At 43.7% G+C, this 27,274-nt stretch overlaps 1 protein-coding gene, 1 long non-coding RNA gene and 11 other non-coding genes across 18 annotated transcripts in view; 4 read left to right on the top strand and 9 right to left on the bottom strand.

Annotated features, from left to right (window-relative positions):
- Positions 1 to 2,932: 2,932 nt before the first annotated feature.
- LOC106803002 (uncharacterized) lies at positions 2,933 to 6,361 on the bottom strand. 6 transcript variants are annotated; one of them, XR_015549716.1, is made up of 11 exons: positions 5,903 to 6,272; positions 5,554 to 5,640; positions 5,048 to 5,329; positions 4,915 to 4,942; positions 4,741 to 4,789; positions 4,405 to 4,451; positions 4,190 to 4,224; positions 3,939 to 3,975; positions 3,500 to 3,546; positions 3,230 to 3,259; positions 2,933 to 3,057 (listed from the first exon to the last, which is right to left on the bottom strand). It is a non-coding gene; the product is annotated as an uncharacterized LOC106803002 (long non-coding RNA). The 6 variants fall into 6 exon arrangements; XR_015549718.1 differs by having other exon boundaries at positions 5,279 to 5,329; XR_015549715.1 differs by adding an exon at positions 6,289 to 6,361 and having other exon boundaries at positions 4,741 to 5,329; positions 5,903 to 5,955.
- LOC147912550 (small nucleolar RNA SNORD22) lies at positions 3,334 to 3,459 on the bottom strand. The gene has a single exon (XR_015549804.1). It is a non-coding gene; the product is annotated as a small nucleolar RNA SNORD22 (small nucleolar RNA).
- Positions 3,717 to 3,785, bottom strand: LOC147912549 (small nucleolar RNA SNORD31). Its single transcript, XR_015549802.1, has one exon. It is a non-coding gene; the product is annotated as a small nucleolar RNA SNORD31 (small nucleolar RNA).
- On the bottom strand, positions 4,053 to 4,122 carry LOC147912548 (small nucleolar RNA SNORD30). Its single transcript, XR_015549806.1, has one exon. It is a non-coding gene; the product is annotated as a small nucleolar RNA SNORD30 (small nucleolar RNA).
- LOC147912547 (small nucleolar RNA SNORD29) lies at positions 4,294 to 4,359 on the bottom strand. The gene has a single exon (XR_015549808.1). It is a non-coding gene; the product is annotated as a small nucleolar RNA SNORD29 (small nucleolar RNA).
- LOC147912546 (small nucleolar RNA SNORD22) lies at positions 4,567 to 4,694 on the bottom strand. Its single transcript, XR_015549805.1, has one exon. It is a non-coding gene; the product is annotated as a small nucleolar RNA SNORD22 (small nucleolar RNA).
- On the bottom strand, positions 5,011 to 5,085 carry LOC147912545 (small nucleolar RNA SNORD28). The gene has a single exon (XR_015549810.1). It is a non-coding gene; the product is annotated as a small nucleolar RNA SNORD28 (small nucleolar RNA).
- Positions 5,402 to 5,473, bottom strand: LOC147912544 (small nucleolar RNA SNORD27). Its single transcript, XR_015549803.1, has one exon. It is a non-coding gene; the product is annotated as a small nucleolar RNA SNORD27 (small nucleolar RNA).
- On the bottom strand, positions 5,758 to 5,833 carry LOC147912543 (small nucleolar RNA SNORD26). The gene has a single exon (XR_015549807.1). It is a non-coding gene; the product is annotated as a small nucleolar RNA SNORD26 (small nucleolar RNA).
- Positions 6,362 to 6,582: 221 nt separating the features above from the next.
- The window catches only part of SLC3A2 (solute carrier family 3 member 2), a 29,038-nt gene continuing 8,346 nt past the window's right edge, over positions 6,583 to 27,274 (top strand). Inside the window, exon 1 of the mRNA XM_004437503.3 lies at positions 6,583 to 6,814. Coding sequence (XP_004437560.1) covers positions 6,703 to 6,814 — 112 coding nt within the window. The 5' untranslated portion in view covers positions 6,583 to 6,702. The remainder of the gene's footprint in view (positions 6,815 to 27,274) is intronic.
- LOC147912542 (U2 spliceosomal RNA) lies at positions 11,050 to 11,235 on the top strand. The gene has a single exon (XR_015549799.1). It is a non-coding gene; the product is annotated as a U2 spliceosomal RNA (small nuclear RNA).
- LOC147912541 (U2 spliceosomal RNA) lies at positions 13,429 to 13,613 on the top strand. Its single transcript, XR_015549801.1, has one exon. It is a non-coding gene; the product is annotated as a U2 spliceosomal RNA (small nuclear RNA).
- On the top strand, positions 20,874 to 21,063 carry LOC147912540 (U2 spliceosomal RNA). Its single transcript, XR_015549800.1, has one exon. It is a non-coding gene; the product is annotated as a U2 spliceosomal RNA (small nuclear RNA).

Genomic DNA, 27,274 nt, shown 5'->3' with positions numbered 1-27,274 from the left:
CTGCTGTACAGAAGGAACGTGAGGAGCCGGGCCTCACTCATCCTGGCACTCTGCCCCATTTCTCCATATTGTCCCACTCTCATTTCTTAGCCTAAGGAGCCAATAACTTGAGCCTTAATTTGAATTCCTCATTTGCCAAATGGTGAAAAGTGTTGAAGGCAGGCTTCATTATCTACCAAACACTTCCAGTGGAGACTGCCTGGCCCCTGTGCCAGCCTCAGTCTAGCTTTGTTTCCATCACCTCCTTGCTACATTTCCCAGGTCTGGGTTAGAGTCACCGTGGCCTCCAGACTCCCAGAGCTAACAGCCTGGTCTAATGGTTAAGTCCCTGGCACTTTGGCAACTGATCCTCCCCTGCTAGTCTAACTTTTTGACAACGGGCAAGTTGCTTATCTTTTCTTTTTTTAAAAAATTTTTATTTATTTATTTATTTTCCCCAAAGCCCCAGTAGATAGTTGTATGTCATAGCTGCACATCCTTCTAGTTGCTGTATGTGGGACGCGGCCTCAGCATGGCCGGAGAAGCGGTGCCGTTGGTGCGCACCCGGGATCAGAACCCGGGCCGCCAGCAGCGGACCGCGCGCACTTAACCGCTAAGCCACGGGGCCGGCCCTGCTTATCTTTTCTGTGCCTCGTTTCCTCCTCCATCCAAGGATGCTTCTGGCACGTGCCTCCCAGTGTTGGTGAGACGGTGAGATGAGGTAATGCGCAGTGTGAGCTGCTTGCAGTTATTTTGTCTCAGTTCCACCAGACCTCTTTGTGGCTTTATCACACGATTCATCTCGTGTGTGTGTGGGTGTTCTCTTCCCTGTTTCCAGATCAGCGCTCTGCAGGTTCTCCACTGCTTACAGTGCTTCTTTCTGGGTTTCTCCTCTGCTGTTCCTCCCACCTTTAAAATGCTGGTAGGGGCTGGACTGGTGGTGTAGTGGTTAAGTTTGCATGCTCTGCTTCAGTGGCCTGGGGTTCACAGGTTCGGATTCTGGGCACAGACCTACACACCACTCGTCAGGTCATGCTGTGGCAGCATCCCATATCCAAAACAGAGGAAGACGGGCACAGATGTTAGCTCAGGTACAATCTTCCTCAGCAAAAAGAGGAGGATTGGTAATGGATGTTAGCTCAGAGCCAGTCTCCGTCACCAAAAAAAAAAAAAAAAAAAAATTGCTGGTGCTTCCCCAGGGTCCTTGGGTGGGTCCTTTCTTACTAGATCCACTTTCAGGACTGACCCTCCCATTCTCGTGCCTGTAATTACTGTGTTGACAATTCTCAGATCTGTATGGGTACCAGTTAATGAGCAAAAAATACATTTCTTTCAGTTAAGTTGCCTTTCTTATACTATAGTTCTGACACAGGATGTATATTCTAAAATCTACATGTGGAAATCCCTTAATTCATCATCATTCGGTATCCATTCTCACAAATATTTTGAGAAATGTAAGGGTGGTCATTATCTGAGAACTTACATCAGAATTGCAAGGTGGTTTGGGGTATGTGGGGGTTAGTGTGCATGTTAACCACGTAGATTTGAGACTCCAGGTCTAGGAAACTACTTAACTGCTCTGAAGTTTGAGTCATGGACCTAACCATACACATACACCCACCAACTTTCCCCCCACTTGCACCTTGCCACTGCCCTTAACCATACACTCCATTCAACCCCAAAAGCCAAAGCCAGCTTGCCCAGCACCAATTAAAAAGCAGAGACTTGAAAACACTGCATTGGGTATGTGTGGGGACAGGAAACCTATTTGTATGAGATTGTAAATTCTCAAGTACCCATTTGCGTTTGTTTGAACAACTCCACTTTGCTAAATATATACTCAGATGTAACGGTACATGTAGATCAAGATGGACGTTCAATGCAAGTTGTATTATTCACTCAACAAATGCTCACCTGAGCACTCCTGCCAGATGTCCTAGAAGGTGCAGTTATCTAGGCAAACATGACATAAATCTGCTACCCGTGGAAAGAGCAAGTGGAAGGAGACAAACGAAAGCAGGCCTATTTCAATCAAGTTAGTCTATTTACACCAACATACAATGACTGATGGGTCAAGGTAGACCTCTCAGCGTTGATTTTTGAACAGGGCCCTGAATGAGTCACCTACATTGAAGAACCCAGAGAATTCCAGAGGAAAAAATAAATATAGAGGCTCAGTCTTGCTAGAGGAACAGAAATGCTAAGAGTTGCTACAGTAAGGGGCCTAACCAGTGGTGTAGCGGTTAAGTTTGTGTGCTCTGCTTTGGTGGCCTAGGGGTCACAGGTTCAGATCCTGGCGGCAGACCTATGCACTGCTTGTCAAGCCACGCTGTGGTGGTGTCTCATATAAAGTAAGAGGAAGATGGGCACAGATGTTATTAGCTCAGGGCCAATCTTTCTCCCAAAAGAAAGAAAAAAAAAAGGAGCTACAGTGAGGTTGAAACGCAGAGCTAAAATTAAGGAGAGGCCAGTCAGTAGTAGCAAACTTTACACTCAATGACTGGAAATAAACTACATGGAGAAACCATATACCCAAATGGGTACTGATACAGTATTTCTAACGTTCAGTGGTAGGCCTGATCTTACAGAAAGGCAGTTAGATTCCACAGAAACCATGTTGGAACTTCATGTACAGAAAACGGACAATAAAATACCAAAATCTGACAATCTTTTGAGTCTAAGGGATCTTAACTGCCATGCCTCATTGGCTCCTGCTGAAGGATCACTCAAACCCAGCCACCTTCTCATACAGGACTCCTTTAGCAGTGTATATATGGGGGGGAAAAACCCCTTCAAGGTCTAATAGTGAGGCTTCCTGAATCATGTTTCCCTGGGCTAGACAATCCAGCAGTAGGCAAACTGCCAGGCTAAATTGGGCAGAGCCAATAACAGGAAATTCTCCTAGCCTATTTCCTTCTGCTCAGCTAGACCCACTCAAACACACAAACCACAGTGAAGGTTAAAAAAAATTCCTTTTATTTAGAAAGGCTAAAATGGCTGTACACCAATTTGAACAGCTAGGTTGTATAAGAAATAACTTGAAAATGCCCTTTTTGATGTCTTCTAAGAGCTGGATTCCTGCCAGAAAAAAGAAAAGTGAGTTTTCTTACTGGATGGGAAAGACTATATGTACTATGAGTTTATAAGGGGCTACACCACACCAGTTAACATTAAAAGGGCTGGCCTCCAGGTACTTTTATCATGGTTAGTCTATTAAATACTAAACACCAATATATGAACAAATACTTACCATTTTATGTGCTTTGATCTTTCTTCAGTCCTGGAAAAAATTATACAAGTCATTTTTTAACAAGTGATTTATTTTTCCCTTTCCCATGTTTAGAAACCCTTATGATCCCTCAGACAGTTCCTTCTGGAACAAACTTTCCTCTTCTCCTCCAGCTAGCCCCAGTGGGTTCACCTTTACAGGCTCTGGGACTAGGACAGGAGGTAAGACGTGTGAATGTTTCTTCACTGGGAAATTTTAACTTGGCCCAACCTTGCATCTGAATTCACTTACCTCTAACTTCAGACTGCAGTTGAGCAGAAATATGGCTTATGCTCACCCTGCAAAAGAATGATTAGGAATTAAGTCTCTCAACCACCCCTAAGAGTCCCTGTTGCTTGGAGAAAAGGCACATCTGTATAGGCTATGTAGGTTTCAACACATTTCACAGAAACCGCCAGCTAGTCCAAAAAACTTCCTATTATTGTCACTCTTCACTCCACGGCAAGCTCACAGCTCAGAGAATACCTTTCAGTCACAGTGATCAGACTGGGGCGGTATTGAACTCATCACTGGTGAGTGGGCATTTGTCACAGGTGGTTCAGGAATGGCCAGTAATGGTGGTTCATTAAGCCAGTAATGTCTCTGAACAGCTATCCAGACCAAAGTAGCATGCACACAAAAACTGGCAAATTTTATATAGCAGCCAGATAGTGCTGTGAAGGTTATGTACCTCAAATCATTCTTGGGCTTCAGACAAGGTGCTGGACCTGAAAGAAACAAGACTGAATCAATAATGCTTACCTCTTGCATTAAAAGTTGTTCCCACTTAAGCCACCATTCCTAGAAAAATCAGATTTCCGAGTCTCAACAGCAAGTTATCAGCCGAACGAGATTCCATGTAAGTCATCATATATATAGACCTAAAAAGGCATTTGTTTCTACCCAGTGAGCTACATACACCAATACATGGTAATTACTCACCTCTGAGAAAATAAGCAGGCTACTGGAAACAGCACCTAGGGAAAGACAAAGCTGTGGGTGACAAAAGTTCCTTACACATGGTACCTCCCCTACTGTGTTCTCCAGTTTCTCAGGTGTTCACGTGTTTTCATTGTGAAGTCATAGTGAGCTAGTTTGCTTCATCATAGAAACTGTCTACTTGGTGGCATAAACCATAGAGACATTAATCAACTAACCTTTTAATTCTGGAGGCTTTTCAGTAGTATACATTAACAAGCTGCTCCTGAATGAGAAAATCATGTAATTAGCAAAATATCTAAAACAGCCAAAGCTATTCTAGCTATGGTTAGTGGACAGGCCAAGAAATGCTAAGCAAATGCTACCAACAGGCATTTGCTGTACCTCAGACAGTTCCTTATGGAACAGGTTCTCATCCTCTCTCCCAGTTAGCCCCAGTGGGTTCACCATTACTGGCTCTGGCGCTAGAACAGGGGTTAAGACGGGATGCTTGCTTTCCTCACTGGCACTAGACTCTGGGTCAAGCTAATACCAGCAAGGTTACAAGTACTCACCATTCTCAACTCCTTCCAGGAGTTCGACCTGGGGCAGATCACTGGGCATCTAGGAGAGATAAGAGGCAGTCAGGGCTTTGGTAACAAAAAAAGAAACCCCATGATGACAAGGTTATCCTTTGGATGAGTTCACATATATGCTAATTGACCACAGTATCAGGAGAGGCAACTTACCGTGAGATGAATTTATCATCTGGATGACCTGCAAAAGGGGAGCAAATGGTTATTAAAAGATACTAGTATGGAATAAATTTCTTCATTAATAGAAACTGCCATCAGAACTCTAACATGCTATTAACTGTCATACCTCATGGAGGATCAGCATATCAATTCAAATCATCTGACAGTGACATGTGGATGAGGGAAGAGCACACCCTCACAAGAACCAACTGTGCTGCTGGGTTGCTCTCTCCCCAGGAAAACCATTCCAAGAACAAGCTGGAAGGAGCAAAAAGGCAACACTGCTCCACTGACCATTTGCTCTCCCGGTTGTGGGGAACACGGGAGAGATGACACCCCAATCCATTTGAACAATTACCTGTATTCACCCTGGGAAGCAGCTGAATTCCTCAGGATTGGTGACGAAATACTGGAGACAGAAAAGAAAAGCATTATACGTACTTAAGAATAGCCATTCAAAGACCCTCGGTACTCTCGGCCCACTTCTCAGTAGTAAGATGACATCACTTTTAAGGTCAGCCATATGCTTGTCATTTTACGTTCATCATGGAGTGGCCAGCACAATTTCAAAGAGCAAGTTCCATCGAGACACTGTGCCGTTATCCATAACTGCATCAACCATTGTGTACCCACCTGGAGCATCACTGTAATGCTTGAATCGCACAGGAGTAGGTCTTGTCCCATCCTCCAACCTGTAACGTCTTTCGAGCCGAACCACATCTGAAAAATACCAAGAGCACCCTTTACTTAGTTTTAACATGCGACAACCTAACCGTCCCATGTTAGCGCCTTAACAGCTCAGAGCTAAAAAAAACCCAAACATTTGCTGCGGATGGTGCTACTCAGAATTCTTACATTTTCTCCACTCATCCATCAGAGAGAGAGAGTTCCATTCCTAAAATCATCCCCGTAGCACATCCCATAGCACATCCACACACTCGACAATGGAGAACAGTGGTGGAGGATGGCTGTAAGCACTTACTCTAACAGGAGGCCTCTTTTCCAGGCTTCAGCGTTAAATCCGGCGCCTGCACCCTGCAGACAAGAGGACATTAGGTCAGCATTGGATACTTTGCCAAGGCCTCGTTTTCCGACTGCGTCGGACTTCGACTGTGCACGGCCCGTCTCCTCAGAGTTTCTTATCCTCACGGAGCTCAGTACAGGTCTGTGAAAAGGCTTCATCATAGAGACGGCCACCGCCCAGGCCCGCCATCGCCATCTTGTCCTTCACAAAGCCCCGCTGCTGCTTCGAGGCCTCGGCCAAGATCTCGTACCCCTCTCCCACCAACCAAATAGGTGCAGCACAGGGAGGCTCAGCAGGCACCACGGTCACCCGGTCTTTTTTAATGCTAGAAACCACACACTTACCAGAAACAGTGGAGAAAAATGAGGCCGAAGGGTCACAGCGAGACACTTAAATAGCACCTCGCAGGGGCCCACGGGATTTGGGGGGGGGGGGGCGGGACTATGGCGCGCGCACGCGCATAAGAAGAGGGCGTGCGAGCCTGGGGAGTTGTGGGTAGAGAGGGCGACCATTGAGTGCTCGTCCGCAGAAGGTGAGGCGCGAAAAAGGTACGCATGCGCCTGAGGGAAGTACGCAGACGCGCGCATCGCTTGCAGCGGGGTCTGTGCTGCGGCTTTCCGTTGAGTCTAGCGCGTTGGGGCCCGGGCTTCACGCCGATCGTGGTCTGAAGCTGTCTCGGTCACAGCCGCCTGTCCCCACACCCTTCCTTGAGCCCTCCTTGCCCACACACCCTAAACGCACGTGCAGGGTACGCTTTTATGGATCCCGAACCTCCTGAACCCTCCAGCGGCGTCGACTCGGTTCCGCACCAGCCGCCCAGCGCGCATTCCGGGCCTGGTGCTCAGGGTCCCAGCGCGGGGGGCAACTCAGGTACTGGGCCCCGGGCTGAGCTCGGGTGGGTGCCTTGCATGGAGCCGTTTCGGGAAAGTGCATTAGGCCGTAGGTGCTCCATTTGAGTCTTAGGGCAGGGTCTGATTTTTCCAGACCGGCCACCTATGTCCTGCTGTCTCGTCTGGTTGGGACCTTGGAGCTTGTCTTGTAGCGGGGCTAACGTTAGCAAAGATGTGGAGCACTATTTTAAGCACACTACATGAATCAAGTACTTTAGTCCTTCTAAATCCCAAGAGGCGGGTGCAATAACTACCCCTCTTAATAGATGAGGGACCCTAGGTGTAAAGAGCTGTTGCAGAGCAGCCTACAACTCTTTCCTGGTTGTCAAAGTGGTTCCAGTCATCTATAGATTGTTGTTATTGAGACCAACCAGCATTAGTCCAGTCGTTTGTGGAAAACACGTAGTGCACGTTTCATAAATATTTACTAAGCTCTTCCTATGCGCTCTTCTGTGTGACCTCACCTACTAGTACTACAACCCTAGAGGAAGGTATTAAGGTAACGTTCTAGATGAGGAACCTGAGGCCAGCAGAGGTTAACTTGCTCTATGTTATCCAGCTAAGAAATATCAGAGCCAAGGTGCAAATCCAAGCAGTCTGATTCCAGAGCCTGCTCTTTTGACCACTGTGATTTATTACTGTCATCACACACTGTTCTCAGGGTAGTCAGGGAACAAGCTGATACACAGGAAACAAATAAGAGTGATTCCTGGGTACGGTTTCTCAATCTTTTTTCATTGTTGTCTCCCCCTCCCCAGGAGGCTTAAAAAGACATTTTCCTCTCTAATCCTCCTCCATGAAATTTTAATACCACTGATGTACTTTATATCTGCTTATGTACTCTGGCCCTTTGGAGGGCCAGAGACCGTTTTTATGTCTAAGATTTGTCTGGAGGAGTTGTCATTTCACTCAGAGAGGGCCTCTCTGATAAGGGTGACGTTTAGGCGGAACTCTGGGAAATGGAGGAGAGAGCCAGGTGAGGTAGAGTGTTCCAGGTAGGACTGGAGCGCTGGACTGTGCTTACTCATTTGTAGGTAAAATTACAGGTGGTGGTTAGGATTTTTAAAATAAAACTGGAGAGATTTTATGTATGTCAGGGAGAGATTGAAATTTGGTGGAAATAATGCAGATTTCATTATCCATGGAATAAATGTTGAAATTTTTTTTCCTTTGAATAAGGTAGAAAGGGGATGTTCCACAAGCAAAGAATGTAGTAGTCAAATGAAACGTGTGTGTGTGTGTAAATATATCTGCTTGACTGGTGCAAAAAAGCTGGAATGTCAAGTAATAAGAAATGAGAAAAACAAGGTGAAACAATTGGTGGAGAATGTTGAATGTTAATATATTAACATCTTTTAAGTGTTTTCTATGGCACTTTCCAGACACTGTACTAAGTGCTTTATACATATTACCTCAATTCAAAAAATAGTAGTTGTTGGGGCCAGCCCAGTGACATAGCAGTTAAGTTCACGCACTCTGCTTTGACAGCCCAGAGTTTGCAGGTTCGGATCCTGGGTGCAGACCAATGCACCACTTGTCAAGCCGTGCTGTGGAGGCGTCCCATATAAAGTAGAGGAAGATGGGCATAGATGTTAGCTCAGGGCCAATCTTCCTCAGCAAAAAAGAGGAGAATTGGCAACAGATGTTAGCGCAGGGCTAATCTTCCTCACCAAAAAATAAAATAAAATAGTAGTTGTTATTGTTACCATCCCCCATTTCACAGATAAGAAAACTGAGTTTTACGTTAAGTTACTTACTCAAGAATACATAACTAGTTTGGCAGAGCTGTTATTCAAATCCAGTCTCTACTTTTGTCCCTATTAAGAAAATTACCCAAAACTTGGAAATAGGCACGATTACTAGGTGTCTTTTGATGTAAAGCAGGCTCACCCAGCTTGAGGATTATCTGATTTTCCAGGGGGTGTGTACCCTTGTTTGATGTCCTATTATTGCTTGGGTACTTTACAATTGTATAAGATTGCCTTCTATGACATTAGTCAGTTTTATATCTACCTATTAGCAAAGCCACATCAGCATTCTTTTTTTTTTTTTTTTTGAGGAAGATTGGCCCTGAGCTAACATCTGTTGTCAATCTTCCTCTTCTTTTTTCTCCCCAAAGCCCCAGTACATAGTTGTATGTCCTGGGTGTAGGTCCTAGTTCCTCTAAGTGGGATGCCGCCTCAGCATGGCTTGATGAGCGGTAAGTAGGTCCGCGCCCAGGATCCAAACCAGTGAACCCAGGCCACCGAAGTGGAACAGGCGAACTTAACCACTACGCCACTGGGCCAGCCCCCTATATCAGCATTCTTGACTGATAATCCTTTCCTAAAATTCTCTTTTGAATCAATCTTGAATCTTATTTGTTCTCTTATTAATTAATTGGTTGAATAAAATCTTTGACCTGCATTCATTTTGTATTTTTATGAGTCATGTTTTAATTTTTTTAAATTATACTTTAACAACCCCTGGGGTATGCTGCCTTACCCCTGGGGTATGCTGCCTTTCATGGGTCCATTCATTTATTCATTCAAGAAATATTCATTGAGTCAAGATTTAAACTCAGGAAGTCTGACTCCAAAATTGGAACTTTTAGACAGCGTTAGCCCTATTTTAACACCATGCCTCCCTCCAGCTAACATTGTTACCGCACAAAATTTGAGTTCTCTGCCCAATGAGCATAAACCAGACAATTAATTATGGAATCAACCTTTGAGGGGAGAAATCAGCTTTTATTCTGTGAAATCAATCTCCAGGGAGACAGGGGGCATGTGCCCTCAGATCTGTCTCCCCGATTCAGGTTTTGGGACACAATTTAAGAGGTTAGGGAGAACAGTTTGGCCCGCGGAAATGCTAGTGGGACGGGTTTTTTTTTGTTTGTTTGTTTTTTTAATTTTATTTATTTATTTATTTTTGCCCCCCAAAGCCCCAGTAGATAGTTGTATGTCATAGCTGCACGTCCTTCTAGTTGCTGTATGTGGGACGCCCCCTCAGCATGGCCGGAGAAGCGGTGCATCAGTGCGCGCCTGGGATCCGAACCCAGGTCGCCAGCAGTGGAGCGCGCGCACTTAACCGCTAAGCCACGGGGCTGGCCCTCGTGTATTTCTGATAACTTCTTAGTGATCCTTTGAGGTATATCTTCTGGCCCATTACGTAAATATTACTATTCCTCCAGCTGTGCTAGGCCTGCTTTTTTCTCCCTTTGCCTGGACCCCCTTATGCTCTGCCATGATTATTATGATCACCATTATGCCTATAACTGCAGCACAGCATCTTTTTCCTGAGCCTCAGAGCTATACATCCAGTTGCCTTCTGGATGAACATTATCACTAGGATGGTCCACAAACTTCTCAACTTTCCCAAAATGGAATTCAGCCCACTCCTGTTTCACCCCGTTGTCCCAGTCCTCCACTGCCACTACCCTGATTCAGCCCACTGACACCCAGGTTTTTACAACAGACTTAACCCAGCTCCCTGACTCTGGTTGCCTCCCCTCTAATCCATTCTCCACCTTTCACCTGGAGTGATCTTTGCAAATAGAAAATTCAGTCGAGTCTCCTGTCTCAGCTCATAATCCTTCAGTGCCCCTCCCTAGAATTTAGGCTAAAGTCCAGATCATCAGTATAGTTAAGAGCTCTGCTTCCTTTGCTGGTTTTCTTACCACCACTCCCTCCCCAAGCCTGATCCACCCTGCCTGCCCACTGTAAAGTCCCTGAGGTTCAAGATCATGTCTGTGTAAATCATCATTGTATCCCTATGGCCTAGCAGAGTACATGACACAAAGTAGGACTCAATATATATTAGTTTATCTCTTTACATTTTTGAAGGATGTTTTTCCAGCCTCAATTCATTCGTTGACTACCGTACTTACAAATGAACTGCCTAGAGAGGTCAGGCTAGTTTGCTCAGGGAGCAACGCTGCCCCCACCTGACAGCAAGAGGCACTGCTTCCCTTAATGGAGGAGGAGGCTGTGCAAATACCCAGTGCTTTGCCAGGAACTGGGAGACAAGATAGTAACCTCAGTAGAGAAAAAGACCCAATTTGATAACTTGAGTTTCCTGGATTGTGGAGACGTATGATACTGGGGAGGATTACCCTGGTCTCTGGGGAGATGAGGATGTTGAAGATTGTAAGGACGGGCTTAGATGCTGTATTTGTGGACCTGAATGAGGAAGGTTTGGGACAGGAAGGGATGATGGGGAGTTGATACAGGGGGTATCAATTCTTGGCCTTTTGGCTAAGATCAAGTGTAGTATCTGTTCTTATCAGTTTAATATCTGATATTTCCTCTATCTGAGGACAACATATTCATTGGTTTTTGGAACAGGGAGATGGAATGGGAGCTCTGTCCACTCCATGCATCAACCCGGCATTGCAGTACTTCTAGGAAAGTTGTACCCCTTTGGGGGATAGTTGTTAAACAAGAGATTAAGAGAGAAATCTCTCTTGCAAGGGTATTAAGTCCTGGCTCAAGTCAATGGATTCCTATCCATTGATCATTTCCCTGGTCCCCAAGCATTTAATGGGATTGATATACTTGGAGTTGGAGTCATCCCCACATTGGGTCTTTGGCCTAGGAAAAAGAGCTCTCATAGTGAGAAAGACAGGATCTCCTGAACTGCAGCCCCTCGTATCTAACTGTCTGCCAAACACCTTCACTGGGGTGGCCCATAAACATCTCAGTCAGTTTTTCCAAAACTGACTTCATCATCTTTCCCCACAAATGCGTTCCTTTTCCACTGTCCCCTCTTTTACTCAATTATCTAAGCCACAAATGTGGTCGTTATCCCACTGCTGTCATACTGTAAATGCCCTCCAGCCAAAGACTGCCAGGAGCAAGTTGGGTTTATTACTTGTTATAGGGAGGAAGCACAAACCATGGGGAACCATGGATGTCTCAGTAAGAGGGGGTTAGAAAGAACTTATTGTAGGATTTGTGCTTGTGTTAGGTGATTTTGGGGAGGGTTTAAGCAAGTGGGGCTTTACTCTGGATGCTTTCAGGAAGTAGGATCATTTTATGATTGGATATCTTAATAAGTCTTATCTAGAAAGAGGGAAGACTAGACTGAGGCTAGTCCTTTTTTAAAAATTTTTTTAAATTAATTAATTTATTTTTCCCCCAAAGCCCCAGTAGATAGTTGTATGTCATAGTTGCACATCCTTCTAGTTGCTGCATGTGGGACTCGGCCTCAGCATGGCCAGAGAAGCGGTGCGTCAGTGTGCGCCCGGGGTCCGAACCTGGGCCACCAGCAGCGGAGCATGCGCACTTAACTGCTAAGCCACGAGCCCGGCCCATGAGGCTAGTCTTTAACTGGTAAAGACACAGCAGTCACTCCTATTAGCCAAGATAGGGAAATGTTAGGGCTTTTGTGATTTGGACAATGTTCAGGTTTTTGTCTGTGTTAAGGCGTAGTTATGGAATGGCCTTGTTTTGTCTTGATCCATTGTGATCACAGAGTAGCCTGTCTGATGCTGATGTTGTGTGAAATTATGTTCAGCATGAGAACACCCAGGCCTGGCTGTGAGTGCCAGGCCAGCTTCTGGAGGTCAGCAGTGCTTTTCTCGTCCTCAGTGCCCTAGTTCAAGCCATTCACCCCTGGATTTCTGCTGCAGGTTTCTAACCTGGTTCCCTGGCTCTGACTTTACCCCATTCTAATCCATTCTCCACTTTATAGCCAGAGTGATCTTTCTAAATAAAAAATCTCATCTTCTCAGCTCAAAATCCTCACTGCTTCTCCTTTGCACTTAGGTTAAAGTCTATACCTACCAACAGAGTCAACATGGCCCAGTTTCCTTTTTCAGTTTCAATACGACCTCTCCATTCCCTCCCATATAAACTCCCTGAGGTCAGAAATCTTGTCTGTGTAATTTATTATTTTATCCCCATCCTGTGAAACAAGGCATGTCACTATAACTCATTGCTTGCTTGCTCTATGCTATGAAGTAATCTCCTGAAGAAGTTGTTAGAAGAAATACTTTTGTAATGTAGACAGCTTCCTCTAACAGGAATCTCTGAGGGTGGAAGCTGCAGTCAGGCATTTTCTTAGGGAATGGCTCTGCCCCCTTCTGGCAGCAAGAGGCACTGCCTCCATTAGTAGAGGAGTAGGGATATGCAAATGAGCAGTGCTCTGCTGGGAGCAGGTAGTAGATGGTTCACCTCTACAGCAAAAATTCACTTTGAGAACAGAATTTCCTTATTTCCTGGACTGTGGATGAATGTGCCATTGGGAAGCTCTCCCAGGGAAGGATTAGACTGGTTTTTGGGAGAGTTGAAGATGTGGAATTTTATAAGGAACAGCTTTAAGGCTGCCTTTGTGGCCTTGAGTGCAAGTTTAGGAAGTGAGTCCTGATGGGAATCTTAACTGTAGGTTGTTTCTTTGGTTTTTGGCCCAAGATCAAGAAGAGTGTCTGGGGCCGGCCCCATGGCTTAGCGGTTAAGTGCACGCGCTCCGCTGCTGGCAGCCCGGGTTCGGATCCCCGGCGCCCACCGCTTCTCCGGCCATGCTGGGGCCGCGTCCCACATACAGCAACTGGAAGGATGTGCAGCTATGACATACAACTATCTACTGGGGCTTTGGGGGGAAAATAAATAAATAAAATCTTTAAAAAAAAAAAAAAAAAGAAGAGTGTCTGTTCTTATCATTGAATATCTCATAAATCCTCTACCTGAGGACGCTTTATCAAGTGGATTTTTGGAACAGGGAGATTGAATAGAGGCTTGCTCCATCCATTCCACAAGCCAACCTGATGTCACAGTCCCTCCATGAATGGTGTGGGTCTTCCTGTTGGGCTAAATGTCAGTTAAAATGCAGACGGTTGGCATTCCATTGTATCTTTTGGTTTTTGGAAAAAAATTTTAAGGTGAACCTGCTCTTTCCTCTTTTCCATTTTTTTTTTTGGGAGGGAGATCAGCCCTGAGCTAACATCCACTGCCAACCCTCCTCCTTTTTGCTGAGGAAGATTGGCCCTGGGCTAACATCCATGCCCATCTTCCTCCACTTTATATGGGACGCCACCACAGCATGGTTTGACAAGTGGTGCGTTGATGTGAGCCCGGGATCCAAACCTGTGAGCGCCGGGCCACTGAAGCGGAGCACGTGCACTGAACCGCTCCGCCACTGGGCCAGCCCCTCCTCTTTTTCTTAACGTTTTATTTTTGACACGTTTTGCCTGTCTTTTTATGTTCTAGTTCTTTAAGATTTAGTCATTTATAGTATTCTAGTTAGAAATTTTCTACAAATTATTTTAAAGATTTTATTTATTCATTTTTTCCCCCCAAAGCCCCAGTAGACAGTTGTATGTCATAGGTTCACATCCTTCTAGTTGCTGTACGTGGGACTCGGCCTCGCGTTGGACGGAGAAGTGGTGCCTTGGGGCGTGCCCGGGATCCGAACCCGGGCCGCCAGCATCAGAGCGCACGCACTTAACCGCTAAGCCACGGAGCCGGCCCTCTACAAATTATTTTATCCCCTACTGTTGGACCTTTTTGCAGATTTCCAAATTTTTACCACTATAATCAATGCTGCAGTAAAATCTTGTATGTTGCTTTGCGCACATGTGTGAAAGTTTCTCTGAGGATGAATCTAGGACTGACATTGCTGGTTAATAGGTATGGGATTTTCAATTCTACAGGCTGTTGCAAATGGCTCCCCTAGCGTAATTGTACCAATTAATGTTGTCACTTATGCAATTTCATATCCTTGTCATCACTTGGTTCGGTCAGGTGTTTTAATATTGCCAATCTGATGGACATGAAATTATATTTTGTTGTGATTTTAATTTGCATTTTCCTGATTGCTAATGAGGTTATATAATCTTTCAAGAGTTCACTGGCCATTCTTTTGTGTATCCAATTTTGTGAACTGTTTCTGTTCTGTGAATTTTTCTCCTCCTGGGTTGTTGGTCTTTTCCTTATTGATTTTTAGTCATACTTTATATGTGTTATATAAGATTCTATTGTTAGCTTTATGAGTTTCAGATACTGTAACTTCTTCCCTTTGTGGCTTGTCTTTTCAGTTTGTTATGGTCTCTTGTGATGCACAGATTTTTCTCTCTTAATGTTGTAGGATTTATCAGTTCTTCCTTAATGGTTTGTGCTTTTGTGTCTTGTTTAAGAACTCCTTCCTTACCTTGAAACCAGAAAGATATTCTTATTTTCTTCTAAAATTTTTAAATATTTGCTTTTCATATTTACATCTTTTACTCACTTGGAATATGTTTTTGTGTTTGGTGTTAAGTAGTGATCTAATTTTATTTTTTTGCAGCACCATTTGGTGAATAGTTAGTTCTTCCTCCACTGATTATAACATTACCTCTGCATATATTAAGGTTTCGAATATACATGGGTTACTTTTAGGCTCCCTATTCTATTCTGCTGGTCCATTTGCCCATCCCTGTGTGTTTAGCATGCTATAATTATTTAGCAATATAACCCGCTTGATATATGGTGGGATTTGTCTTCAAAAATATTACTTTTTCTTAAAAAAAACTTTACTATTCTTGGCCCTTTTCTCTTGCACATGAATTATAGGATCATCTTATAAGGTTACCAAGAACAGATATTAAGATTTGCGATGGATTTGCAGATTGTTTGGGGAGCATTAATTTCTTTATGACTTCAGATCTTTCTATTCATGAATATGTGGCATTTCTCCATTTGGTTTTTACACTTACTCTTCCCTCCCCTAGAGAACTTGCTTTTAGAAACCTCCCTTGTTCCCTTCCCTCCTTTGGTCTCTACTCAAATATCATCTCACCAGAGATGCCTTCCCTGAATAAAATCGTCTCCTTCTCATCCTACTCTCTTTTCATCACTTGCAATCGTTGACATATTATGTGTGTTTGAGTATTTATTTTCTTCTTCTCTCTCTCTCTCTCTCTTTTTTTTTTTTTTTGGTGAGGAAGATTGGCCCTGAGCGAACATCCGATGCCAATCCTCCTCTTTTTGTCGAGGAAGATTGGCCCTGGGCTAACATCTGTGCCCATCCTCCTCTACTTTATATGGGACGCCGCCACAGCATGGGTTGCCAAGTGGTGCGTTGGTAGGCGCACGGGATCCAAACCTGCAGACCCTGGGGCTGCCGAAGTGGAGCATGCGCACTTAACCGCTACGCCACCGGGCCAGCCCCTCTTCTCTCTCTTCTACTCAGTGAAATTAAGATTCATGAAAGCAGGGGCTCTTGCCTGGCCACATCCCCAGCTCATAGAACAGCGCCTGGCACTTTTTATGTGAATGTGTTTCTGTAGAATATTATCCTTTCCTTCATTCAGTTATCTTTCTACTGTTAGATTTAATCTTTTTTTTTTGAGGAAGATCAGCCCTGAGCTAACATCCATGCTAATCCTCCTTTTTTTGCTGAGGAAGACTGGCTCTGAGCAAACATCTATTGCCAATCCTCCTCCTTTTTTTCCCCAAAGCCCCAGTAGATAGTTGTATGTCATAGTTGCACATCCTTCTAGTTGCTGTACGTTGGATGTGGCCTCAGCATGGCCGGAGAAGTGGTACGTCGGTGTGTGCCCGGGATCCGAACCCGGGCCGCCAGTAGCGGAGCGCGCACACTTAACCGCTAAGCCATGGGGCCGGCCCTGTTAGATTTAATCTTAAGTCTCCTAGTTTTTGTTGCTAGTGTAAATGGCAGCTTAAAAAAATCCATTTTCTAGTTGTTTATTACTGGTGTACAGAACAGAATAGTTTTTGTATATTGTTTTATGTCTAGTATTTTATTGAACTCTTATTCTGATAATTTGTCTGTGGATTCAGTTTGAGTTTTCTGAAGAGAATTTTATTTTCTATAAGTAGAGAGAAACATTTAGGTCTCAAGTTTTTTTTTCCCCCCAAATCAAATGTTGGTTACCTATAAAAGTGTTTTGTAAATTACTGATATTGCTGTTTGAAAGAAACTTGCTCTATGCTAACTCAGTTCTAATGCTGCTTTCTAATTTGAGGATGAAAAGAGACTCCCCTTTCCAAACTTGCTATAAGATCCATTTTCCTTAAACTTTTGAGTTTTAATTTTCTCTGTAGTTAATACCTTTAGTTGTACAAATTTTTGTTTGAGATCACTTACTCTTTCCATGGAAGAGTGATAATCAGAATCTAGATTTTGCTATTTCATCATGTCTCTCTGAATGTCTGCATTTCCACAGATATTTTCTATCTTCTCTGTTTAGTGTAATGAATAAGAAAAGCTTTCTTAAATAACATTTCCAGATTTGAGTGCAGTCTCCCAAGGGTCTGTAAGAAGAATCTGCTGTTAGGGCCTGTTTACTACTGACCACTATGATCTGTTTTCTGCTCAGAATACTTCTGACACGAAAAGTGTGGGTTTTCCAACCAAGCAATTTTCCAGTTCTGTGTGGACACCAACTTAATATCTGAGAATTTAATTCAGTTCTGAAACTAACAACCTGGAGTTTGCACAGACCCCAGAGGTTAAGGGCTCAGTCCCACAGACTGTTGCCACCCCTCCTACCCCCCACTTCAGACACCAATCTCAAGTAGTGAGTTCCCAGGTTACCCACACTTCTATCTGAGTTGGCTACAAATCAGCAGTTCTCACAACCCCCTCCTCAGGTTTAGATTTGCTATAACAGCTCATAGAACTCAGGGAAGCATTTTACTATTACCGGTTTATTATAAAGGATTTTATAAAGGACAGCCAGATGAAGAGGTATGTAGGGCGAGGTCTGGAAGGGTTCCAAGCACAGGAGCTTCTGACCCCATAGACTTGGAGTGTGTTATCTTCCTGGTACATGTATGTGTTCACCAACCTGGAAGCTTTCCTAACCCCATTGTTTAGGATTTTTATGGAGGTCCCATTACGCAGGCATGATCATTGGCCATTGGTGATTCAATCTCCAGCCCCTCTCCCCTCCCTGGGGGTTGCAGGGTAGGGCTGAAAATTCCAACCTTCTAATCACTAGTTGTTTCTCTGGCAACCAGCCCCTCTCCTGTAGCTGTCTAGGTCCCTCTCCCCCAAGGTCACCTTATTAACATACAAAATGACACTCCTATCAGTCTAGAGATTCCAAGCTTAGAAACTCTTGTGTCAGGAACCAAGGACTAAGACCAAATATTAGAACGAAAGATGCTTCTATCACCCCTATTTCTCAGGAAATTACAAGGGTTTTAGATCTTGTGCCAGGAAACAGGATGAAGACCAAATATATATATTTTGTATATCACAGTGTCACAGCCTGGTTTTATAGCACCTTTGGGAACATGTGTAATGGAGGACTTATAATGGGAAAATAGGGCTGTGGTAATTATGTAACAGTTATAATTCTTTAGTCTCTATGCTAGTAGTGTGTGTTGGTTGGGGGGGAGGGGAGACTTTTGTTTCCTTCTCAGATTGGTTACATTCTAGCTAGCATTCCATTAGTGTTACAGTTTCTATTTTGAAATAGAAAAGAGTTTCCCTTCTTAGTGATGTATTTCACTTTTTTTTTTTTAAAGGAATTTGTCTTTAATTTCTCTATAGTTCAGATTCTTTTACAGAGAGTTGGTATTGAAATTAACCACTTCAGTTTCAGAGTGAATGATTATTTCAAATTCAGGTTTCTGTTATACCATACCTGGTCCCTGAATGTCTTCTTCTCAATGTTTTATACCCCCTTTTCACCTTACTGAATATTTTTTTTTTTTAAAGATTTTATTTTATTTATTTTTCCCCCCAAAGCCCCAGTAGATAGTTGTATGTCATAGCTGCACATCCTTCTAGTTGCTGTATGTGGGACGCGGCCTCAGCATGGCCGGAGAAGCAGCGCGTCGGTGCGAGCCCGGGATCCGAACCCGGGTCGCCAGCAGTGGAGCGCGCTCACTTAACCACCAAGCCACGGGGCTGGCCTTTTTTTTTTTTTTTTTAAAGATTTTCTTACTGAATATTTTAAAGCATAGTTAGTCATCTGATTCCTGATATGGAGGCCCTAAGATTTTTCCTGTAATTGACCCAAAAGGAGAATGGGGCTATGCAAATATGGGCGGTGCCATTCACATACTGAGTTACTTGCAGCCAGAAATAAAGGGAGATTTTATGTTCAGGAAGCACATATTGAAATCTAAGATCCCAACTTCTCATTATGTGTCTTTAGGATTGTTTGGTTGGAAAGCTCTGGTAACATTTAGACATTTTGGATGCCTTTGAAAGTCAAAAGTAGGAGTGATGTCAGCATCATGGCAGAGTGAGCTTTCCCGTAAACTCTCCCCCGGATAAGTTACAATGAAAACCACATTCACATGCCAACAAAGGACACTCACACAACACAAGGGGACATCTGAGAGACCCACAGAGCCGCACATCTGAGAGTGGATCTGGTGGAGACCCCAAGGAAGTGGGGAGAGGTAAGGAGAAATCCTCCCCCTCTCCATCCCATCGGCTACTTCGGGTCCTTGAGGTTCCCAGAGAGCGGGGAGGGGCGGCGCTCTGTGGGAAAACTGTCGCTCTCCAAGTTCTCTCATAGCCTGTGGGAAATTCCCACACAGAGGAGTCTTAACTGTTTTTTTTTTAATAATTTTATTTATTTATTTTTTTTTTCCCCAAAGCCCCAGTAGATAGTTGTATGTCATAGTTGCACATCCTTCTAGTTGCTGTATGTGGGACGCGGCCTCAGCATGGCCAGAGAAGCGGTACGTTGGTGTGTGCCCGTGATCCGAACTCGGGCCGCCAGCAGCAGAGTGGGCGCACTTAACTGCTAAGCCACAGGGTCGGCCCTGGAGTCTTAACTGTTGCCAGGGTGCCGTCAACATCTGAGCACTCCAGGAGAGCAGATAGTGAGGGAAGAGCGAGAAGGCCTCCCCCCACCCCTCCGGCAGGCAAAAGAGAGCGCCCCACCCTGCAGGCCGGTTTCTCCAGCTCAGCCAGTGAGCCCAAGAGCTCCACTCTCAGATCACAGTGGGCTCAGACTACACAGCCCTTGACTCCCACCCAGTGGCGGCAGGGGGAAACTGCAACCACATATTGTCAGGATGAGGAAAAACAAATCGAGTTCAGCAGGCACAATGCAAAAATACATTAAATCTCCAGACCAGAAGGAGAATGACAAGCATCCAGAAATCAACCCTGTAGGCACAGAAATTTATAACCTAAACAGCAGAGAATTCAAAATAGCATAAAAAAGCTCAATGAATTATAAGAAAGCACAGATAAACAATTCAACGAGATCAGGAATTTCTTCTCAAAAGAGATTGAAACCATAAAAAAAAACCAATCAGTATTGTTGGAGATGAAAAACACAATGGAGGAGATAAAGGAAAATCTGGAATCTTTAAAGAACAGAGCTGACAGTATGGAGGAAAGAGTTAGCATCATTGAGGCTAGGAATGCAGATATGCTCCAGATGGAGGAGCAGAGAGAACAAAGACTAAAAAGAAATGAAGACATTCTCAGAGAAATATCCGACTCAATTAGGAAATGTAATGTAAGGATTATAGGAATTCCCGAGGGAGAAGAGAGGGAAAAAGGAACAGAGGGCTTATTCAAGGAAATAATAGCTGAGAACGTCCCAAATCTGGGGAAGGAGCTGGAAATACCAGTAAAAGAAGCCAATAGATTGCCTAAATATTTTCAACAGGAAAAGGTCCTCTTCAAGGCATATAGTAGTAAAGCTGGCAAAAGTCAATGACAAAGAAACAATGTTAAGGGCAGCTAGACAAAAACAAAGAATAACATACAAAGGAAAGTCAAAAGTATTTGGGAGGGGCCGGCCCTGTGGCGCAGCAGTTAAGTGTGTGCGCTCCGCTGCGGCAGCTCAGGGTTCGCAGGTTCGGATCCCGGGCGTGCACTGACGCACTGCTTGCTAAGCCATGCTGTGGCGGCGTCCCATATAAAGTAGAGGAGGGTGGGCACGGATGTTAGCCCAGGGCCAGTCTTCCTCAAGAAGAAAGGGGAGGATTGGCATTGGATGTTAGCTCAGGGCTAGTCCTCCTCACAAAAAAACCCCCAAAACCAAAAAAACCCCCAGTATGTGGGAGCATGGTTTATGTGACCATGAGTGAATAAGGAAATGTGAGTACAGCCTGGCAGAACAATGAGCAATACAAGTTACTGCTTCTTGGTCTTTTGGCTAAAGTCAAATTTAGTATCTGTTCTTAGCTTTTTAACATCTGTTATGTTCTCTGAGGACATCGTGTTAAGTTGCTTTTTGGAACAGGGAGATGGAATAGGATCTTGCTTCATCCACTTGGTGCCTCAGCCTGGTGTTGTGATGATATTTCCAGGAGTGGTGTCCTTTCCTACTAGGGAGAGTTTCTCTGTGTGAAGGAAGGAATGGTTTTGCTCTGAGGATTTTCTTTCTGTAGACGTTTTGCCTTCAATCTGTCTCTGAGTGACTTTATTAAGTTGAACTATTTTTGGCAGTTTTTGTGTTTTTTTTCTTTTCAGTGTTTATTATCAACCTTTAGTTGCTCAGTATCTAAAACATGATTTTATATTCTTTAATCACAACTTAATGTTGAAAAAAGAAAAGGAAGTGCTCTCCTGAGTTTCATTTCCACATCTGAATGCTGTTCTCTGTTCTCTGCTAGGGGGTCTGATTGGTATAGTCAGCCCTCTCTGTCTGTGGGCCCTAACCAACTGGGGATCAAAAGGCCTACGATGGTCGCATCTGTATTGAACATGTGCAGACATTTTTTTCTTGTCATTATTCCTTAAACAATATAGTATAACAACTATTTGCATAGCATTTACATTGTATTAGATATTATAATTAATCTAGAGATGATTTAAAGTATATGGGAGGATGTGCACAGGTTATATGCAAATATACATCATTTTATATAAGGGACTTGAGCATCCTCGGATTTTGGTATGGGGGAGTGGTCCTGGAACCAGGATACAGGGGGACGACTGTAATTAGAAGTGAGATAAATACTCTGACTGAAAGGAACCGTCTAGTTTGGCGTAGTGGTGAGGGAAAGCTTCCTGTGAGGGAGTGAGGCTTCCACTGTTTTCTCAAGGATGAACAGGAGCTAACTAAACTGGGTTGAAATGGAGGTGGTTTTGAGAGTAGGAGAAAAGCAATCCAGAGAGGGAACAGCACATGTTGCAAGGACCCGATAGCTTGAGGGACAATTTCAAGGAACAGAAGAAGGCTATTGTGTTGGGAGTGCAAAGCGAGGGTGTGAGTGAGGAAATGTTTGAAACCTCAGGGTACTGAAGAACTCTTGGGACCTTGTTGATCATGTTAAGTCTATAAAAGCAATGGAAATCAACTGAAAGATTTTAAGAGCAGTGCCATGATCAGATTTTTATTAGAAAGGATCACTGGAGCTGTGGTGTAGAGGATGACTGGAGAGGGGCCAGTGGATGTGGTGGCGCAGAAGGTGATGTCAAGTTCAAGCAAGATAAGGGCAAGTCATGTCTGTTGTATTTCTGATACTCAAGAGTATTTAACAGCTCTAACATATATGGTTTGTGAATTAACACATTTGCTATCTGCCCACTTTATAAAACAGGATTAGAGATCCTGAATGCAGGAGCAAGAACTGGAACATTTCTAGTCTGGGTGGAGACTGAAACCATTTCCAACTGGTTTAGAGAATGGTGTGATGGCAGGCAGTGGTAGTTTCTGTTTTTCTTTAAATGGAGATATTGTAATTATATTAATGAGGTTATAGAGTTTATACCAGCACCTAGCTGAACGGGGAGAGGTAAGAGCCAAGAAAATTGACCACCTGCTTCTGGCCTAGAAAACTGGAAGAATGACGCTGTCATTCACTGCATTGTGATATTTGAGCAGGAGATTGAGGAGAGGCTATAGGGGGTTGGAGGGATGGCAAGATGATGAGATTAATTTTGGATAATTAGAAATATAGAACTAACTGAAGATGAACAATTGGAGTTGAGCACTTAGGTTTGGGGGTTGTTTTAATAGATGTGAGAGTAAATGGGCTCCTTGAGGAACTGAGAACATGTAGAGAAAAGCAGATGTCCAGGGCAGTAAAATAAGATAGACAGATTAGAAGCAAATGGTTTGGAAAGTGAAAAATAGAGCTGCCGTTAATTGTAGATAACATGATCACTTATACAGGACCCCCCCAAAGTCTACAGACAAAATTTTGGAAATAATAGAAGAGTTTAGCAAGATAGCTGGATATAAAATTTAATGTGCAAATGTCAATTGCACTAGAAAACATATTAAAGAGAAGATGCCATTTACAATAGTTTCACAAACTTTTAAGTCCCTAGAAATCTAATAAGATGTGCAGGCCTCCTACAGGGAAAGTTGCAGAAGATCATTAAGTGGTATTAAAGAAGACCTAAATATGTGGAGAGATGATGCCACATAGCTGGATCAAAAGACTTTCTATCACAAGGTTGTCAGGTCTTCCCAAATCGATACATGGATTCAATGCAATTCCAATAACAGTCCAAACAAGGGTTTTTCCTGAACTTGTTAAGACATTTCTAAAACTTAATGAAGAGTAAAGGACAAAAAAATAGCTGAGACACGTCAGAGAAGAGCAAGTTGGGGAGCCTTCCCTATTAGATATAACTTATTATGAAGCTATGGTAATTAACACAGTGTGGTATAGTCTGGGGGTAAACGAAATTGACCAATAGATTAGAAGAGAAAGCCCAGAAAAATCCATGCACATATGGAACTTTGGCGTACGATAGTGGTGGTGTGTGAGATCAATGGGGAAAGGAAGGACTGTTCCGTATGTCGAACTGGGAGAAATGGTTATCCTGAACTGCTTTTACTCACACTTCTGTGGGTTTTACTCACACATGTGGGTTTTTCCTCCACCCAACAACCAATTCTTCAGTTTCCTGGATACCAGCTGGGTGCCCTACAATTCAATTCTGACACTAACTACCTGGAATTAGTGCAGACGCCACAGGTTAAGGACTCAGTCCCACAAGACTGCCCCTGACTTCAGATGCGTCACAAGTCCAAGGTTGCCACCTGTACTTCTGACCAACTGGCTGTAAATCGGGAGCTCCCACGACCTCCTTCTCAGGTTCAGTAATTCCCTGGAATGACTTACAGAACTCAGGAGAGGGGCTGGCCCTGTGGCGTAGCAGTTAAGTGCGTGCGCTCTGCTGCTGGCTGCCTGGGTTCAGATCCCAGGCACGCGCCAATGCACCGCTTGTCAGGCCATGCTGTGGTGGCGTCCCAGATAAAGTAGAGGAAGATGGGCATGGATGTTAGCCCCGGGCCAGTCTTCCTCAGCAAAAAGAGGAGGACAGGCATGGATGTTAGCTCAGGGCCGATCTTCTTCACAAAAAAAAAAAAAAAGAACTCAGGAGAGAGCACTATGTAGGTATGATTGATTAAATCATTGCAGTTGGTGACTAACTCAGTCTCCAGCCCTTCTCCCCTTCCTGGAGTTGGGGGTTGGGACTGAAAGTTCCAACCCTCTAATTATGCCTTGGTCTTTATGGTGACCAGCCCCCATCCTGAAGCTATTTAGAAGCCCACCAAGAGTGGCCTCATTAGAACAAAAGACATTCCTATCACCCAGGAAATTCCAAGGGATTTGGGACCTCAGTGTCAGGAACCAGGGACAAAGACTGTATATATATATATATATATATATATATATATAATCATATCACAGTTATCCATTTGGGAAAAAAGTGAGATTGGCTCTCTACCTTATACCATAAATAAAAATCAATTAAAGGGGCCGGCCCAGTGACACAGCAGTTAAGTTCACGTGTTCTGCTTCGGTGGCCTGGAGTTCGCCAGTTCGGATCCTGGGCGTGGACCTACTCACCGCTCATCAAGCCATGCTGAGGCGGCGTCCCATGTAGAAGAGCCACAACTCTACAACTATGATACGCAACTATATACTGGGGCTTTGGGGAGAAAAAAAGAGGAAGATTGGCAACAGATGTTAGCTCAGGGCCAATCTTCCTCAAAAAAAAAAAATCAATTAAAGATGGATTAAGGATTTAAATGTCAAAGCCAAAACCTTACATTTTTGCATAGAAAATATTGAATATCTTTAAGGCCTTGAAGTAAAGAAAGATTTTTTTAAAAATAAGACACCAAAAAAAGAAAAAGGGAGGCAATAAAAGAAAAGAATGATACATTTTTTTTTTTTTTTAAAGATTTTATTTATTTATTTTTTCCCCCCAAAGCCCCAGTAGATAGTTGTGTGTCATAGCTGCACATCCTTCTAGTTGCTGTATGTGGGACGCGGCCTCAGCATGGCCGGAGAAGCAGCGCGTCGGTGCGAGCCCGGGATCCGAACCCGGGTCACCAGCAGTGGAGCGCGCTCACTTAACCACCAAGCCACGGGGCTGGCCCAGAATGATACATTTTTGATGGATAACTTTTTTCATCAAAGGACACCTGAGTGTCCATATCTTGGTTTCTAATCCATTCTCCAATAAAAGGAACTGGGGCTTCTTGGAGAAATGGCTGATTCTAGGGCTGGGGCCCTAGTGAATATACAAGGTGAGCCTAGAGGATCTTGTAGTGCCAGAAAGTGAAGAAGTGCTCAGAAAAAAAAAGGCGGGGTGGGGGGAATATATTAAAAGGACACAGAAGTCAACTTGAAAGAGCTCACAGTGGCCAAAGCTGGAACAATTTGAGCAAAAAACCCAATACTATAATATTGGTTTCCAACCCAAAGTATAAAATAAATATTCGAGTCCATACTCATGTAAATAAATGAACAGATAAATAAATGAGGGAGAAGAGACAAATCCCCTGTACAGAAAAATCCCAAATAATTTATGTAGATACTTCCCCCTCTGGGAGGCAGAGCTTAACTCCATACCTTCTGAGTGTGGCAGCACTTAGTGACTTTCTTCCAAAGAATGTGATGCTAGAAAGTTTTGAAGGGCACAGGGGATGGGGAAAATGACAATACCCACCAGCATTGTGTGACCATGACTGCAGAAGGAGCTGATGTTAGAGAACTTCAGTGATCATTTTAAAGACAATTTAATCTCCTCTTACTATTTAGCCTTTTTGGTCAGATCAGTATTTTGTCTCTGATCAGTTGAATATCTGATTTCATCTATCCCAGGGTAATATGTTAAAAGTACTTCTCTCTCTGTTCTATAAATTGATCTGCTATATTTCTGGTGTTCTCTTTTTTTTTTTTAATTTTATTTATTTTATTTTTTCCCCCCAAAGCCCGAGTAGATAGTTACATGTCATAGCTGCACATCCTTCCAGCCGCTGTACGTGGGACGCGGCCTCAGCATGGCCGGAGAAGCGGTGCGTCGGTGCGCGCCTGGGGTCCAAACCTGGGCCGCCAGCAGCGGAGCGCATGTACCCAACTGCTAAGCCACGGGGCTGGCCCTCTCTGGTGTTCTCTTTTATTACTTGGTTGCATTAGAGAGAATGGCCTGGTGCAGTATTGTTCATTTGGCCAATATATTTGACTACCAGATATTTTTCAGATGGTGCATTTATTTCTCTTCTCCTAAGAAATGGCTTTGGTTGCTTTTCCTTTACTCTTTCTGGCTTTTATCCCCCCCTCACATTCCTAACCCTTCACTAAGACAACTTGGACAGTTCTCTTCTTTAGCAGCCTGTGTCCCTCCTGCAGGATTTGTAATAACAAATAATATTATTCCAACATCTTGTTAATATAAGAATAATATCATTCCAGCATATTATTAGCTGCCAAGTGAGCCCCTTTGGTTGGGGTCAGCCTCCTTCTCTGCTTTCGTCTCAGCTGCACTTTGACTTCCAAATGCTCAGTCCCTTCACTTCAGCCACCTATTTTTCAGATGAGTAAACCCCTCAAGGCTGATGGGTATTTTAGAGGCAGAGCCTGGATGCCTTGGGCTTTGGCAGAGTTGCAGACTGTTGCTGGATAGAGACAGTCTCCTAGGTTTTTAACTCTCTTCCCATCTTTGCTCTGTCTTTGGAAATCCTTTTTTACACATTGCGGGAAAAATATGGTCCCTATCTTTTGGCTAAGATCAAGTGATCCTCATCTGTTGGGAAACATGTGACATGAATTTTTGCAACAGGGGGTTAGAAAGGAACTTTCTCCGTACACTTGGCCCTCTGCATTTCAGGCCCCGCCCCCATCTGCATGCCTCAGTGTAAAGTACTGAAGACTCGTGGCCTCACGTGGTCCTTATTGGCCTCTGGACTGTTGAATTGCCCTTATCTTTCCTTTGTCCCGGCCTTCTCTTGAAGGCTAAATTCTTCCTGACAAATTATATACTTTGCATTCCTATAGTAAATATTAAGTTTTATATGTATCAACATACAGTGTAGGATCTGAGGATCTCTAGCCACCTTCTGCCCTCTTTCTCTACAGTCTTTCTCTGTTGTTTTCCTTCCTCCCCTTTCCCCAGATTTATTACTTTTGTTTTATTTTGGTTGAACACTTACAAGTCTTGGTTTGTTTTCTTGCATAAACAGCTTAATCTTTATACAATACAGTATTTAAATTCCTTTTCACATTTATCCGTGTATCTTCCCCTGCTACTTTTGTTGAATTGTTTCTAAGAAGGGAAATATTTG

Source organism: Ceratotherium simum, chromosome 34 (genome assembly GCF_057802395.1).
Source record: "Ceratotherium simum simum isolate JZ-2026a chromosome 34, ASM5780239v1, whole genome shotgun sequence".
NCBI classification, from domain to species: domain Eukaryota; kingdom Metazoa; phylum Chordata; class Mammalia; order Perissodactyla; family Rhinocerotidae; genus Ceratotherium; species Ceratotherium simum.
This window is presented reverse-complemented; position numbering and strand designations above follow the sequence as displayed.